Here is an 18396-nt window from a genome sequence, read left to right on the forward strand (position 1 = left end):
GGGCTGGACTTTTACAATTGGGCGCATGGTCAAGACTGATTTGCAGATTGATGGGTTTAAACTGGATAGCATTGGGGAATAATAAAACGATGGATGTATGCTCAGATCTCTGTACTGTCTTGAATGTATTACATTGTTCTGCATTCTGTCCATCAATTGCTCTTTTTGTAACTTTCTAAAAGCGGCATTTTCAAAATGGTAATTTAAAATCTAAATTCACTATATGTTAGGATTTCTCATCATATATCCAAAGAGACTAAACATGAAAGGATTACCTGTGCCATTTGGCAATTAAAGCTTATTAAATGTAATAAGGTAACTTCAATGTTATCCTATGGGAAAGGTAGGCCTTGTAGTAGTGAAAAACAAATTTAAGGATTATTTCACAACCAGGACATGTACAACTTGAAGGTACATCTCAAGTACATCTCAAACCTTTTGAATGTACTGCAACCTGGGCTATCCACGGCCTACCCTAGAGCTGACTTTTATGTATTAAAAAGGACATTTTGGGTGTGGCAAAAGGTTCATTTTGCCAGGTTGCAAAGGAAGATTTTAAATACTACACACACAGGCAGCAAAGGCAGGCCTGAGACATGTTGGAAAGCTACGTAAGTGGGTGGCACAATCGGTGCTGCAGGCCCAGTAGTAGTATTTAATTTGTAGGCCATGGACACAGGTAGTGTCACTTACAAGGAAATAAATATGCCAATTGGGCATAGTCCAATGCTACTGTTACATAATCGAGCGGGTGCCTTCAGCTTTATTTCCGCACGCTTGTGTATTGCTTACCTTGTTGTTATTTGAGGCAGATACAAGGTAGTTTCCACGCTCCAGTCTGTTTCAAATGGGTCAAAGGGATAAAAGATTCCACCATTGAACTAAATCAGTGTATATATGTGGGTATAACAGGACTATGCATATTGTCCTGCTACTAAGCGCTTCCTAACCTACTTACCTAGAGCGGGTTTTCCCCTGCTAGATGATTTAACGCCCATTACCTAAAGGAAAGTGGATGCAAGTCCCGGTCTTGGTCACAAGTTGAACAAACCTCCTCGCAGAGGGAAAACAGGAATCAGTTGGACTCAGACTCTGACACAGCAAGTGCTCCTCTAATTTGAACATGGAAATGCATGTGTATTTATACAAACAGTATCCATATATCCGTGTCGAGGCTTCAGCCAGTTGGCATTTGTTTATTCTATTGTGAGAGGCCTGTCTTGTTCAGGCCTTATACGAATGGAATTGTGAGCAATGTGGTTTCAGAGATACTAATCCTGCACTGTCACTCAAGCAATTGCATGTCAAAAGTCATTGTGTATAAAAGAAGGTAGCTTAAGAAATGTGTGCATTTAGAGATGACAGTGTTTCTACCCAACCCTAACATAGTCACATGACAAGTGTAGCTGACAAATAACATTATTGAGACTCCAACAGCCTTTGTTTAGTCAAGGTAAGATCTGAGGATTCTCCTGGCATCTAAGTTGGGGATGATCTTCTCCGTGCTTGAAGAAGGATTTTTGAGGGGAGTTTTATATAGTGTGAGCTCGACCCTAAGGTATCAGTTGTATTACAGATGGACACATTCCTTTTGTTAGGCATGGGGAGATTAAGTGATCTACCCAGAATCACAGAATGTTGAGAGTTCCTGGTGAAACTCGAATCCGGTTCCCCAGCTTTGAGGTTGACCACTGTAGCGTCTAGTCGCTTCAGAAAGAGAGTGCGAAGAAACATTTCTAGATTCAATTTAAAAACGCAATAGGACTTTTAAGACAACAGCATTAGTTAATAGAACTAGCAATTCCCTATGAAAAACACTATTAAGTTTACTGAAAGAGACATATTCCAATTGACTTATCCCCTTTCCTGATTACTGCATATCTGATGAAGAATTTAGAGGTCTTTGTCACAAATGTAATGTTATAGAATGCCACAGAATCTGCATTTTAGGGGGTACTTGTGGAGGAGGCTATGGTGTTTGACTACCAGATGCTACATTTAAAAAGTACTATTTTAACTAGTATGGGCACTAACCATTAGGAAATAGAGTCCAGGTAACTGCAAATAAATGTCTGACTAGGTTGAAATCAAACATGGTGTTGAACACAGAAAACGGTTTCATTTGTTTCTTAATAAATAACCCAGTGGCAAAACACTCTCTAACTGGACTTGTATTGAGATTTGGTTTATTATTTCTTTCCTGCCACTTAAGGAACGTTAACATCACCCTGGGATAGCCCTGCATGACACAGGCTAATCCTTCAGGAATTAGGTAGACAAGCTCAGGTAGAGAGAGAAAAAAAAGTTTCCATCCCATCCTGAGGTGACAAGACTTCAGACGTAGCATAATTGGGGGATTCAGCCGTCTCTTCTCGGTTCCTGAAGGTTGTTGGGTCACTTGAGAGCCACTAGAGTATTGCACAACGGAAGAGGCAGAAATGCCTGAAAGTGTTTCTATCTCTTACTCCCCAGGAACATCGATCTCCTATCTATCTATATATGGCAACTTGAAACCTTTTGATGTGCAGTGTAGCGTGGCTCGGAAAAAACTGACCCATTTAAAATATATGCAGCTGGAGGAGCAGATGGAATGAATAGAAGAGGCAGAACTCTCCAAGCGGGAGTATGACCCTTTTCGGGGCTCTGGAGCAAAACATAAACAGGCTCAAGTAGCCTAGGTCTTGTACAGTTTGTTGCTAAGGGCAGATCAGCAACCAGATGCAGCCTTACTAACAAGATGGTGTATTGCTTTAGAGGAATCTATGAGTCTTTAACTTGATTCTATTTCTTGTAAATTTCAACATGTACCATATCTTGCACCCTGGTACTAAAGAACAACCACCCAGCATGATTGCCACTACAGAACAAAACCCTAAAAGATAGCGTTAGTCTACACAATGGAGACCAAACAAAAAATATGTTCAAGGTCTTGCTAAAAGGGTGTGTGAATCAATCATTCTTATCTGTGAATGCAGTTTATTCTACAGTGTGAGGTCCAGAAAAGAAAGTTAACACTCATCAAAGGACTTTGGATTTATTCTAGGCACCCCCAACTGACGCTTGCGCATGCAACAAACTATTAAAGTCAATGAGTAACCCAGAATCCAAAACAAGAAGCGAGTGGCCCCAATCACAAAGAGAAGGGGTACCAAATACAATCAATGAAAAATGAAGGGTTTCTCTTGGGTAATAAATCACAAAAGGTCACCCATCACCACATTCGAGCATACAGAAACAATAAGCCTTTCAAAAGTGCTAAATCCACTTGGCATTCAACCCTATGGTTTGCGCAGGTAAGATGCTTCACAGCGGGTCTTCATAAGGACAAAAAACAGTAGACAGCCAAGACAAAGTATTCGTAATAGTTCAACCTCATATGAGTTGAAGGGAAATAGGCTTGTGACCAGAAACATCCATCAGGTATGTGGGCCTGAGATAGTTTGAATAATTGTGATGCCTCTACAAACGGATCGGAGTGTAGGCGAACATTGAGCCCCTCTCTTATGGGTTGTTTGAAGATTAGAGAGCATAGGCGAACAATCAGCCACAATTTCTATTGTTCTCTTGTCTTTAACACACTGAATGTGCAACAAACTGCACGGAACAAAGGCACCATATGAGATTGCAAGGGAGGGAGCACTTGGCCCAACAGCTATAAAAAACAGTAAGGCTGGTATCTCTTGGTGGGAAATATAAGAGAAATTTAAAATTCATATCCAAAAAGGTCTCTTGCCAGGAGGGTAATTTTGGCATCTTCAGCTGGTGAAGATTTCTAAATTTGGACTTAGTCACTTTATTGAAGCTCAGATTTCCCCAGCGGGGCAAGGCTGCATGATGTAGATCAATAGGAAGCCACAATGCCAGATCTTCTCCACAGCATCCCACTGAAATGTATTTGCTGCTACGGAAAAGTTTTAAGTGGGAGTAACCTAAATCTTTGGCCCAGCGACAACACACCTCCATCAGATAGACTAGGCAGGTTTGTCCCAGTCCTCTGGATGTCTCTGGAGCAAAAAAGTTTCAGAGTCCAAAGATTTTTATATGACGTAAAATATCTAAGGGAGTAACAAAGAAAATCCCAGAGCCCTTGATATTTTTCAGAAAACGACTACAGCTTGCCCATACACTGGCTATGCTGACTCTGACATGTGCCAAAAACAGCGCTTCCCTCTTACAATCATAATCCATGAAATGTGAAAATGTGTAAATTATCCAAACTGGTAAGACTGGCCTGGGCACATGGGAAGTGTTACCCTTTTAATATATTACATTGTTAAGCACTCCCATGATGTGCCCTATTTAACCACATAGCTGCTGTCCATTTTCCCCTCCTGTGCTGAGGAACGCAGGAGCCCATTGTTCATGACGAGCTCAGCTCGTCATCAGCACACGACACCCGTGGGTGATGACGAGCTGAGCTCGTCATCAGCATCGAAAGGGTTAATAGTAGTCAGTCAGCTGCAGCATGTGGTAAACTATCATAAGTCTGCACCGGTGTTAAGAAATAAGTGTGGGTGCTGATCATCAGCAAACACTGTCAGAAATTAGGCACTGGAAGGCAGTATGCAGCAGTAAGATCAATAGACAGGTGGGTGGTTGACTGAGGAGTTTCCTTGTGAAGGGACGGATGAGAAGCGGACCTACGGCCGGTCCAGGAGGCTCCTCGATCAGCACAGAGTTCTGTGTCAAAGCCCTATAGTGATGAGCTATCCTGCCTTGTCCAGATACTCACATTTCCTCCAACCCCTCAACCATCCACCACCCAATTGACTCTCCTCTCACTCCTGACAGAGGGGGTTTGATCTCGATAATAGCTGTTAGACCTGGCATCTTTAGCGTGGTTTCCCCTGACTTTTTGCCTCTACCTCCTGTATTTTTGAGGCTGTGCTGGATTCCGTTTTTGCTGGTTTAGATGCTTCGGGCACTTTGCCACTGCTGATCAGTGTCAACGTGCAAGTGCTTCCTAGATAAATTGTTTTTGTGATTAGTTATCCATGACTGGCCTATTTGTTTTACCAGTAGGTCCCTAGTAAAGTGCACTGAGTGTGCCAGGGCTGTTGATTCAAATGCTACTAGTGGGCCTGCAGCACTGATTGTGCCACCCATAGGAGTAGCCCTAAAGTGGTGTCTCAGGCTTGCTACAGCAGTGCCTGTGTGCAGTTGATAACTGCCATGTTGACCTGACCAGTGTCCACACTGGCCAGGCCTAACCCTTCCCTTTTCTGTACACATTGCACACCCATCTGGAAGGCCCTAGGTACCCCCTTGACCAGGGTGCAGTGTATGTGAAAGGTAGAGCATGTACTAGTGTGGGTGACATGCTCTGGTAGTGAATTACAGCCATTTTCATTTTTCACTATTGAAAGGCTATCTTGCCCGTAGGCTCTAATGGGGAATGCTGTGTATAATGTTTACCAAAAGGGATGATGGATGGAGCGTTTGAGCAAATCAAACACTCAGCAGCAGTCAACTAATCTGGGTTTAATCCATCATCATTCTATAGCTCACTCCAACACCCCAGTTCAGACATGGCCATATGCAAATCAGTCTGACCCTGTGCCTCATCGGAACAGTTCAGCCCGAACTGCCAAGCCATGTCTTCCCTAGACCGGAAACAAGCATCCTAAGACTGGGTTCGGGTTCATAACCCTCATAAGCCAGGTTACCTTGCATCCAGTGGCAGAGTGAGCAAGGGACCCACGTCTGGGCATACCCTGCCAACTTAGGGCGAACAAAGCAATACCAAAGGGGATGATGAACAGAGCGTTTGAGCAAATCACACACTCACCCCTAGTCAACTTCTGGGTTTAATCCATCATCATTCTTTAGCTCACTCCACCACCAAGGTTCAAACATGGCCATATGCAAATCAGTCTGACCCTGTGCCTCATGGAAACAATCCAGCCCGAACTGCCAAGCCATGTCTTCCCTGGACCGGAAACAAGCATCCTGGGACAGGTTTCGGGTTCATGACCCTCATCAGCCAGGCTATCTTGAATCCAGTGGCAGAGTGAACAAGGGACCCATGTCTGGGTATACCCTGCCAACTTAGTGCGAACAAAAGGATACCAAGCGGGATGATGGATGGAGCGTTTGAGAAAATCAAACACTCACCCCTAGTCAACTGATCTGGGTTTAATCCATCATAATTCTTTAGCTCACTCCACCATCCGAGTTCAGCCATGGCCATATGCAAATCAGTCTGACCTTGTGCCTCATGGGAACAGTCCAGCCCAAACTGACAAACCATGTCTTCCATGGACCGGAAACAAGCATCCTAGGACAGGTTTCGGGTTCATAACCCTCATCAACCGGGCTATCAGTTCAGTTAAAATATCTTTATTCGGCAAATTGATCACCATAAAAGAATACATATACATATACATTTCTAATCACCGGTTAAAACTATAAAAAGATACGGATATAAAAAGGGAATAAATGCACCACAGTCACTGGTTTGCTAACAGGAGTTTCAAGCATCAGACTGTAGGTCTCCCCGAGTTCAATTTCAGTAAACGGGAGGGCGTCACCCACGCACTGCCCAAGAATTTTGCCACCCCACAAATCATGATGGAGGAAGAAGAGTCAGTAGAAAGTACACGTAGTGCCTGGCTATGGCACCTCAGCCCCAGTTCCCTGCACACAGGTTTCAGCCAGAATTTCCGCGCCACTTTGTAAGCGGGGCAGGCAAAAAATAGGTGAGCCACAGACTCCTTTGGTGCTGCACAGCCAGGGCACGAGCGCAGGGGGACACCAGAGTTCGACCACCTCGCCGTGAAGTCATGCACCGGGAGCGTCCCATATCTCAATTTTAGATATAGCGCTCGATCTAGAGGTTTGGTTATCAGGTCAAGGAAGGGTTCCAGTTTTTTCACCCATTTAATTAACAGAAATTGATCCGTGAGTGAACCCCCATCCATGTCCCTTAGTGCATTGCTCTGTACCCAGTCCCAATATAGATTTTTGATCACTTCCTTGGGTGGCGGCATTTGTGACTCCCAAGCATCCCTTAGTCCCAAGTTATGAACCAGGTCTCTCAATTTATTCAGCCATCCTATTTTTTTCCCCGTGTCCAACAGAAGAAGATCATCTAGCCCTTCAGCATATTTTCCGAGCTCCTCGGTTCTTCTTAAACGAGTCCAGAAGAGCAACGGGCGTAGCCGTACCAAGTCCTTTAGGGCTCTTCTGCCCAAATCTAGTCTCAGGGGGATCAGTGGGGTGGAAGCGGGAAGAGCCACCACCTTCCTTAGAAAATTGTTTTCCGCTGTCGATAGATCTGAAACATTTTCGAACCCCCAGAGTTCGGAGCCATATAGTGCCGCCGGAAGGATCTGACCCTCATAAACCGCCATGGCCGGGGAAACAGGTTTGCTACTTGACTCGCGGAGCTCCCTCAGAGTCACCCCTGAAACTCTTTGGTGGCTGAGTAACATTTTGGCCAAGTGGTCCTTCCAGGTCATTTGACTATTTATCCGGACACCAAGATAGTCAAATGAATCGACCAGCTCCAGGGGAGCACCGTTGAGCAAGAAATTATTTTTAAATCTTTTAGAGGGGGAGAGTGCCATCAGTTTAGTTTTCGAGGTATTGATGGTTAAGCCTCTGTTGGTACAAAAAGAACTAAACCGGTTTTCCGCTCTAACCAGCAAAGGCTTTTGTCAGATTTTTCCTTTTGCCCTTGCACTGCTCTGTATACCAAGGTTTATTTGAAGTGGGAGGTGTAATAGTTTTCCTGTGGCTTTTCCCTTTCAAGATAAAAAATTGGCTGACATGATCTATTGTAGCTTTATAAGCCGAGTCGAGGGAAGAGTGCAGCAGCATGCTAATCTGGTTTTCACAAACCCAGGCCTCTTGATCAGAGCACAGACCCTCTACCAGGGATTTAATGGCCCCTAGGTCATCATCCTTGAGGTTAGCCTTGTCCCATTTCAGTCTGCGATTGTTGTTGTATGGGGTGATCTCTTTGGATGTTTTTAAGGGGGCATTCACCCTAGTGTCTTTAAAAATGCCCCAATTAAACTTACAACACAGGGGATTATGGTCGCTATCCTGACTTGGGAGCACTTCCATATCAATAAGGTCTGCCCAAAGACTAACATCCATTAGGATGTAGTCAATTCGGGACGGCCCGATAAGTCTATTGAAGGTCAGTGCACCTGCCCGGTCGGATATAGTCCTGCCATTGAGGGCTCTTAACTTGTGGTCCCTAGTTAATGCAGTGATTTGGATTGCCCTAGCTGACCATTTTCTAATAGGGGGCAGGGATAGAGTTGGGATAGACCATTTTGAGTCTTCGTCTTCAATACCCAGAGGGTCGTCTCCGAGGAGGGGTTCAAACGTGCAATTGAAATCACCCCCCACAATGATTTTTGCTGTTGAAGGGCAGTTAGCTAAGGCAGAGTCCAGAGCTGTTAAAGTTGAGGTGGCGGAGTCCCCCGGTGCCCCTCTGGCGTAAACGTTGAAGAGGTCAAGTCTGCTACCCTCCTCATTCCCTCTAGAAGAAAGGTGGAGTATAGCACTACACTCCAAGTTGTGGCGTGTGACCACCCAGTCCAACTCTATTTTAATCCAGACCATGAGGCCACCCGCTGGTCTACCCTTTCCTTTGCTTACTGCTGGCAAAAAATGGGTGATATACCCCGATTTATATAAGGGTAGTAGGCTCCAGGTTTCCTGAAACAGGCAAACATCGAACCTCTCAATGAACGTGTGCCACTCTGGTATATCTAACTTTCTTTTTAACCCCGCAACGTTCCAAGATAGGAGGTTTATTACCCGCCGTCCCTTGGGCACTCTGGTGAGTCCCTCCTTATTCACACCCTCATTATCCGTCCAGGTCATACAGCTGCCCCCATCTTGGATCAAGGGAATAAGATTTACAGGACAACTAGCCATGCTGGCCATAGACCCGGCTAACATGGAAGCCTCAGTAATGTTGTTAGTGATGGCAATTTGAGCTAAAGATGGACTAACTTGCCCTGCATCTATGCTGCCACGAAGTCGTGGGGCCTCCTCTCCAGGGAGTTCACATATCTCCCCCCTGGATGCTAAACTTCAATCGCAATCTTCCAGCCCAGAGAGCTGCGAAAACCGATTGTAAGTATCCAAGGGGGTGAAGGGTCTTAGGTGTTCCATCCAGGTGTCGTGGCTCATTGTGTGCCTATAGGGCACCGTAGACCAGGCAAAATGCTGGTCAGGCACCGAGGCAAAGTGTTGCCCGTACTGGGGATAATTATTGTTATATGGCAGGGTGGGGGGTGGCCTATAGATTTGGAACTTATTTGGATATTGGGAGGAATAGCCTCAGACCTGGGATAGAAGTGAATTAGGGCCCGAGGGATGATACGAGTTTCCCCGTTTCCAGGTGGCCAATTTAAGATATAATCTACTGCTCTGGGGTCTCTAAAGTTGACCACCACTAGGTCCCCCTCTATGTCTTTTGTTCAGTTGCAGGTGTATTTAGCTGTTTGGGAGGCAATGGATTATGGGTGGGAAGGTCAACCCTCCCCTTGGGCTGTGAAGTTTGTTTGGCCGGCTGAGCTGGTACAGTTGGGTTTTTTGGGACGGTGGTAGAAGGGGGCCTGACCATAGGTGTGGGATGTGCCACCCCACTCCCCTGGGTTTTAGTCATAGTAACCATGCTAGATATTAAGCATGGGCGAATTTTGCGAATCTCGCGTTCGCGAATTTTGCGGATTTGCGAACTCGCAATTCGCAAAATCCGCGGATTCTCGCGAAATTGCGGATTTTTTTTTTTTGTGTGTTCGCGCGGGTTTCTGCCAGTTCGCGAGGGTTTTGTACAATTTCGCAAACGCGAACTTACCTGTCGGGTCGCAAGTTTCGCGAACTTGTTGTTTCTACGTGTCCAGCCTGTTTGGGACACTCTTCATCATCACTGCCACTCTCTGTCACCACTGCCACTCTCTGACTACTCATGCCACCCTCTGGCCCACCCATGCCACCCTCTGTTTCATCACAGCACCCTCTGGTTGTCCAGTCAGTGTACATTATTGTGGCAAAGCAAGCACACCTTCCCTGCCTCAAGTGACCTGAATTAATTTGGGGCTGATTAATGTGTCACAGAATATTTTTTTAGCTGGCACCTGCTTCCTTAGTGCTTCCTGATTAGTGATCTTTTGCACTTGCTAAGTGCTTTCATTGTTGCAAAATTAGTTACAACACCTGCCCTGCCCCAACTGACAATAATGAATTAGGGGCTGATTAATGGATTTGAACTTCCAGCCTGGCTCCTGCTTGTCTCCCTTAGCTGTAATTCAGGACCTTTGTGGCATATGTGTAACTATTCTGAGGTTCAGAGCAGGGTCACATAATAGTTGCAACTGGCAACTGAACTCTGGAGGGGCCCCTCAGGAAGCACTACAGGAAATGGCTACTAATGATGAGCCTGAACTTTTGAACCTGGTAAGTAGTTTCAGTTTTGCTAAGATCGTATTTCTGCAATTTTGCGCTTATTCGCGGGGCGCGAAGTGGTACTGGGAAGCCGCGAACTCACGCGAACAGTGCGAGCAAGCCATAAAATCCGCTGCTCGCGGATTTTTCGGGAGATTCGCGAATCTCGCGGATTGCGAATTTACCGAAAATCCGCAAAATCCGCGAGCGAAACGGATTCTCCGCCCATGCTTACTAGATATAGCAGTTTCCAGTATGGTCAGTCTAATTTCCACCTTTTTAATGGACTCATTAATAGGTAAAAGGAGAGATCTCAGCAAAAACTCCAAATTCCCTATTAATGTGGGGGGTGGTGGAGTAACAGATGCTGTGGCTCCAGCATTGCTGTCAGGAACCGCAGCCTGTGCAACTTCTTCAATTGAACTATTTACCAATGGAGGTACTACTGCTGGTATAGGATCCGGCTCCTCTGCTAGAGTAGTCACCGTTGAATTGAGGGTTTTTGCCCCTTTACCAAACTCTGTATGCGGGATTTTACCTTTACCTAGTGCCACCCTTAGTTTCCTCCTTTTTTTATTTTGTGGTGGACGGTGGATCTGGACAGCAACTAAATGCTTAGGTTTCTGTTTCCTAGGTCTAGTTATGACAGAGGTACGACTTGGACTAGGAGTAGGAGAAACAGTTATGATGTTACCCAAGGGCAAACAAGGTGTGGATACAAAATCACGAAACAAAAGGGGAACGCCTTCTTGACTAGCATTATCCCCATTCAAATCTACTGACCCTCCCTCCCGGGTCAAAACAAGCAGGGAACTGTCAATGAGGGGTCTATGTTTCATGCTCTCAACTGAGCGACGTCGCTCGGCCCTACGCTCTGCTAAGATAGAATCCTTATCGCCCTCACTCTGAATCTTGGGAAAATAATTATCCAATGACCCATTGCGAAGTTTTCCTTTTTTCCCAGGGGTTTCCTCTTCTGTCGACATATCCGACGTGAGGCGGGGCACGGGCCACTGAACTGCGGGTCTTAGGGGGTAGGCCCGGCCCGGCCTACTCTGGCCTACTCTGGCCTCAGAGTGCCCGCCCTTTGCCCGGGCTTCGCCCGAGCTTCGTCCCGCGCGCGTCCCGCTGCGCGAGACGGGTAGACTGTTTTTATCCTCCCAACGGAGGGGGCGGGGCCGCTGCGGGAAGAGGCTGCAGGTGTTAGAGTGCCTCGCAGTCCCGCAGCGGTGTGGGCGGAGGGCGGGACCTGTTCCAACGATGGCAGCTCGGGTCCAAGAGCCGCGTCCCACAGCAATCTGCAACACAGTCAAGGCGCCTCTACGCCAGGAGCAGAGGCACGAAGCAACCCTCAGCTCAGGTCAGCCCACGTAGTGGAGATGAGTAGCACCCGCGCAGCGGGTGCTGCGAAAGTTATGCAGACACACCGGGCGGGGGGCGGGGCCGCTGCGGGAAGAGGCTGCAGGTGTTAGAGTGCCTCGCAGTCCCGCAGCGGTGTGGGCGGAGGGCAGGTCCTGTTCCAACGATGGCAGCTCGGGTCCAAGAGCCGCGTCCCACAGCAATCTGCAACACAGTCAAGGCGCCTCTACGCCAGGAGCAGAGGCACGAAGCAACCCTCAGCTCAGGTCAGCCCACGTAGTGGAGATGAGTAGCACCCGCGCAGCGGGTGTTGCGAAAGTTATGCAGGCACACCGGGCGGGGGCGTGGCTGCTGCGGGAAGAGGCTGCAGGTGTTAGAGTGCCTCGCAGTCCCGCATCGGTGTGGGTGGAGGGCAGGTCCTGTTCCAACGATGGCAGCTCGGGTCCAAGAGCCGCGTCCCACAGCAATCTGCAACACAGTCAAGGCGCCTCTACGCCAGGAGCAGAGGCACGAAGCAACCCTCAGCTCAGGTCAGCCCACGTAGTGGAGATGAGTAGCACCTGCGCAGCGGGTGCTGCGAAAGTTATGCAGGCACACCGGGCGGGGGGCGGGGCCGCTGCGGAAAGAGGCTGCAGGTGTTAGAGTGCCTCGCAGTCCCGCAGCGGTGTGGGCGGAGGGCGGGTCCTGTTCCAACGATGGCGGCTCGGGTCCAAGAGCCGCGTCCCACAGCAATCTGCAACACAGTCAAGGCGCCTCTACGCCAGGAGCAGAGGCACGAAGCAACCCTCAGCTCAGGTCAGCCCACGTAGTGGAGATGAGTAGCCGGGCTATCTTGAATCCAGTGGCAGCGTGAGCAAGGAACCCACTTCTGGGCATATCCTGCCAACTGAGGGTGAACAAAGCGATACCAAAGGGGGTGATGGACGGGAAGACCTTGTTTGGCAGTTCGGGCTGGACTGTTCCCATGAGCCACAGGGTCAAGACTGATTTGCATATGGCTGGGTCTGAACTGAGGTGGCGAAGTGAGCTAAAGAATGATGATAGATTCAACCCAGATTTGTGACTGGGGGTGAGTGTCTGAAAAGTTTCAGCGCTCTGTCCATCATCTCCTTGTGTTTGCTTTGTGACCCTAAGTTGGCAGGGTATGCCCAAACATGGGTCCCTTGCTCACTTTGCCACTGGATTCAAGCTAGCCTGGCTGATGAATGGGGTTACCCAGAAACCGGTCCCAGGATGCGTGTTTCCGGTTCTGGGAAGACCTGGCTTGGCAGTTCGGGCTGGACTGTTGCCATGATATCTTGTAACAATGGTCCTTTAGGAAGCAACATATACAACCATAATAGGTGCTATATTTATGCAGTGTCCATCCAGACAAAGAATTTGATGCACAAGAATAGAGTCAATCAAACACAATTAAGCAAACACATCAATAGAGCGGGACGCAATCCTGATCCAGTACAAAAGACCAAAAACAGATAAATAACAAACAAAAAGATTTTCAGGCGAAACAAAAAAACAGAAGCTTGGTTAAATCAAAAAATGAACAAGCTATCCACAATAGCAACCACACTAATTGAACACAATGGTTACGCGTGAAACTATTGAAGTGGTCGACGACGTTTCGATCCCTTGCAAGAAGAATAGTCGGATCATCATCAGGACTATTTAATTAATTGCCTGAATGTACAAACAATGCCTCCTGGCATCTCAGGGCATGCCTAGCTCCAAAATGGGTAATGAAGCTAGTACGATGCCTTATCTCGGCAGATGGCCGGGATTAAATTACTTAAGGTGGCGGGGCAGTGATGCCGTAGAACAGGAGGTTGCGGGCTAAGGACAGGAACGGACCCGATTTTTCAATTTTTATGTCCGGTCTCTCAATGGAGCTGTTGGCGGGGTTCTGCCTACGGTTCCTAAGCGCGATGGCATCATCTCCTTGTGTTTGCTTTGTTCGTCCTAAGTTGGCAGGGTATGCCCAAAGGTGGGTCCCTTGCTAACTTTGCCACTGGATTCAAGCTAGCCTGGCTGATGAAGAGTGTTATCCAGTAACCGGTCCCAGGATGTTTGTTTCCGGTTCTGGGAAGACCGGGTTTGGCAGTTCGGGCTGGACTGTTCCATGAGGCACAGGGTCAAGACTGATTTGCATATAGCTGGGTCTGAACTGAGGTGGCGAAGTGAGCTAAATAATGATGATGGATTAAACCCAGGACTGTGACTGGGGGTGAGTATCTGAAAAGTTTCAGCGCTCTGTCCATCATCTCCTTGTGTTTGCTTTGTCGTCCTAAGTTGGCAGGGTATGCCCAGACGTGGGTCCCTTGCTCACTTTGCCACTAGATTCAAGCTAACCTGGCTGATGAAGGGTGTTACCCAGAAACCAGTCCCAGGATGCTTGTTTCTGGTTCTGGGAAGACCTGGCTTAGCAGTTCTGGCTGGACTGTTCCCATGAGGCACAGGGTCAAGACTGATTTGCATATAGCTGGGTCTGAACTGAGGTGGCAAAGTGAGCTAATGAAAGATGATGGATTCAACCCAGATCTGTGACTGGGGGTGAGTATCTGAAAAGTTTCAGGGCTCTGTTCATCATCTCCTTGTGTTTGCTTTGTTCACCCTAAGTTGGCAGGGTATACCCAGACCTTGGTCCCTTGCTCACTTTGCTATTGGATTCAAGCTAGCCTGGCTGATGAATGGGGTTACCCAGAAACCGGTCCCAGGATGCGTGTTTCCGGTTCTGGGAAGACCTGGCTTGGCAGTTTGGGCTGGACTGTTGCCATGATATTTTGTAACAATGGTCCTTTAGGAAGCAACATATACAACCATAATAGGTGATATATTTATGCAGTGTCCATCCAGACAAAGAATTTGATGCACAAGATAGAGTCAATTAAACACAATTAAGCAAACACATCAATAGAGCGGGACGCAATCCTGATCCAGTACAAAAGACCAAAAACAGATAAATAACAAACAAAAAGATTTTCAGGCGAAACAAAAAAACAGAAGCTTGGTTAAATCAAAAAATGAACAAGCTATCCACAATAGCAACCACACTAATTGAACACAATGGTTACGCGTGAAACTATTGAAGTGGTCGACGACGTTTCGATCCCTTGCAAGAAGAATAGTCGGATCATCATCAGGACTATTTAATTAATTGCCTGAATGTACAAACAATGCCTCCTGGCATCTCAGGGCATGCCTAGCTCCAAAATGGGTAATGAAGCTAGTACGATGTCTTATCTCGGCAGATGGCCGGGATTAAATTACTTAAGGTGGCGGGGCAGTGATGCCGTAGAACAGGAGGTTGCGGGCTAAGGACAGGAACGGTCCCGATTTTTCAGTTTTTATGTCCGGTCTCTCAATGGAGCTGGTGGCGGGGTTCTGCCTACGGTTCCTAAGCGCGATGGCATCATCTCCTTGTGTTTGCTTTGTTCGTCCTAAGTTGGCAGGGTATGCCCAAAGGTGGGTCCCTTGCTCACTTTGCCACTGGATTCAAGCTAGCCTGGCTGATGAAGAGTGTTATCCAGAAACCGGTCCCAGGATGTTTGTTTCCGGTTCTGGGAAGACCGGGTTTGGCAGTTCGGGCTGGACTGTTCCATGAGGCACTGGGTCAAGACTGATTTGCATATAGCTGGGTCTGAACTGAGGTGGCGAAGTGAGCTAAAGAATGATGATCGATTCAACCCAGATCTGTGACTGTGGGTGAGTGTCTAAAAAGTTTCAGCACTCTGTCCATCATCTCCCTGTGTTTGCTGTGTATAATGTTTACCTGCATATCATCCCATAGGAGCAATTTAGAAAATGAAAGTTTGGTATCCCTGAACTCAGAATTTAATAACCTATCTTTTAGGAAGGATCCTTTGTTTGAAAACAGCACTTTGAGAAAGTGGCTGTTTTCTTGTCTGACCTTTCTGTATGCCGTGGGCTGTTTGTGATTTGACTGTCTGGTTTGTGAGTGACTGGTCCTGAGGTGGCTCACAGAGGCTGAGTGAGTCATCCCTAGGCTATATAGCTCCATCTGCATCTTGAGTGGTGGGAGGGGATAGCACGTGGGCCTGAATAGGGCTGTGGCCTGCTGTTTAGTGAGCTGGAAAAGAAGAAGAACATAAGATCTACAATTTTAACACATCGTTCGCTTGCGGAGCACATCGCCTCGGTGCGGGAAGATTTCTGTCGCTGCGAGTCCTGTCACAGAGCCTGTCGTCGCCTTGAGAAACCGTTGCATTGCTTGCTTGCGGATCGCATCCCATAGCTGCGAACCTCGTCGCAGAGCCAACTTATAGAGGGGCTGCGAGAGGAGAAGATCAACGCTGTGCCACGTATCGTCGCCGCACTGGAGATCGTCACCATCCCGAAGATCGTCGCATCGTGCCTGTGCGAGACGCTTCCTACCGAACTTGCGCACCGGAATCCAAACAAGGTATCGCATCCCCCCCATACAGACCGGATTTGTCACAACACGCCTGCTGCATGCAGTGGAGCTTTCACATCACCTACCCAGGGTCTCAGGAGTTATGCATCTCTGGTTTTTCAACGCTGCAGCTTCCACTTGGAACTTTTGTCGCATCTACAGGTACTTTGGGCTAAAAGTGACACAACTGTGGATTATTTTGATGCAAACCCCAGAACTCTTTTAAAATCATATTGTTGAACTGTGTATATTGGATTTTTGTCATTTTGGTCTTGTATAGTTTAGATAAAGATACTTTATTTTTCTAAACGGGTGTGGAGTCCATTTCTGGTGTTTTCACTGTGTTACTGTGAGTGTTGGTACAAATACTTTACACATTGCCTTTGATGAGCCTGTCTGCTCGTGCCAAGCTACCAAGGGGGTGAGCAGGGGTTATCTAAAGAGTGCAACACCCTTACCCTGACTAGAAGCATGGGTCTCTATTTGGACATTGGTGCCTACTTCTGCCAACTAGAGACCCCCAGATCTAACAATAGCCAGATGCTGTTACCAAACGCGTCATTTCCTGTCCTAGAAAACATCTGAACCTGCCTCCTTAAAAGGAGGCCCCAGCCAACAATTGAGTTGATTTAGCCTACTTGTTTATGTTACGTTATGTTACGTTGTGTGATGTGGTTATGCTATGCTATGCTATGTTATGTCATGTTATGTTATCACGGACCTTTTAAGATGGGTGGCAAGTGCAAAACTGTTTTACGCGAAAAGGCACGGGAATCCACAGGTTGCTACATTTAACTGCAGGCCTCACACCCTTACACATAGCTTATTTACAAAGATCAACCTGGTCTCTCACTTCATCTGTGTACTTCCATTTTAGAGCACTTCCTGAATAAAACTCAGGTCTGATTCAAGCATCTATTTTTTATGTTCATACCAACACTTACTTAAATTCTGATGGACGAGTGACGTCAGATTCAGGATCCAGGAGAAAGTGTTGCTGGGTAATTACCCCTGTCGAAGTGTTGATAGTGATAACGGGGAACCCCATCTGGAGCACCCACGTGTCCATGATGCTCTTGACGCTGCGGGGTAGCTGTACTGAAGTCTGGTTATCCACAGCCTGCGCAGAAAAGACGCTGCATTAGTTTATCCACGAGGCAACTTGAATTATCATATCCTGATTAGGCAATTGCATTTATTTTCCTTGTATTGAAACTGTACAAAATATTAACATCTAGTGGTGTACGCGTGCAAATGTATTAATGAGTGAAAATGAAAGTGGCCAGCTATACTTTTCATCAGATAGTGACGTAATTATATTGGTTTATTAGGTGTTTCTTTTAGCTTAAAAAAGCAAAAGCATCCCACAGGATGTCACACCTGTAACTTCTGCAGTTATCGGACGTTCCATGGGAATCCTACGCCACAATCAGTGAGCAGCTATTGCATGTATTTTAACATGATACTACAAATGGCTTACTTGTATTTAACTTAGTCAGGGGTGAAATGTTTGTGAGGCCGGCATTGTAGTGTCCTCACTACAATGATACACGGACACCGGGATCTGAGTTCAACTCTTTATTCATACATCCTCTCCGTGCCCCGTCCCTACTCTAACTGTCCCCTGGTTCCTATTCCCCGGCTCCTCCTGTTCCTGCTCCTCCCTCTGACTCCACCCCGCAACCACTAGACTACATCCCACAATACTACATCTCCCCCTTTCTTAACAAAATTAGCTTAATGTCCTCAGTGTTCGCAGTTCTTCAATCCGCCACACAGGTTGGCGGACAGCCTGTTCTTCAAGCCTCAGTAGTGTCGAATCCGCGGTGGGCTTGACTTTGGTCAATCTTTCTGGTTTCTTAATCGGGGCATTCTTGATCACGTTGCGTGTGAACTGTCTGCTCTCACATTCCGCAGTCAGCATGTCTCCTTCCAGTGGTGTAACTACTGTTGGTTCAGGTGCTCGATCTCTTTCATGAGTGGATAGTGTTCTGGTCCTCTTCCGAGCACCCGCATCTACTTTTGCTTCCGTTTGTCTTGTCCGGTTGAGGGCAACACTGTCCTCCAGTTCAGGGTCATGTATGCCAGACAGTATGGTGCTATCTGATGAGACTGTCTTGGCTTGGTTCAGTAATTCATTCACTGCATTTATTTTTACTGCCTTTTGCTTCGTCAGGTCAAGAACAACACTGTCTTCCAGTCTGGGATGCCAGCCGGTG

At 47.0% G+C, this 18396-nt stretch overlaps 1 protein-coding gene across 1 annotated transcript in view; it reads right to left on the minus strand.

The window, feature by feature from the left end:
- LOC147733564 (aminopeptidase N-like) overlaps window positions 1-18396 on the minus strand; it is a 262708-nt gene that overhangs the window by 157530 nt on the left and 86782 nt on the right. The window contains exon 10 of the mRNA XM_086958150.1: window positions 17122-17297. Coding sequence (XP_086814276.1) covers window positions 17122-17297 — 176 coding nt within the window. The remainder of the gene's footprint in view (window positions 1-17121; window positions 17298-18396) is intronic.

This window comes from Lissotriton vulgaris, chromosome 2_1, assembly GCF_964263255.1.
Source record: "Lissotriton vulgaris chromosome 2_1, aLisVul1.2, whole genome shotgun sequence".
NCBI classification, from domain to species: Eukaryota; Metazoa; Chordata; class Amphibia; order Caudata; family Salamandridae; genus Lissotriton; species Lissotriton vulgaris.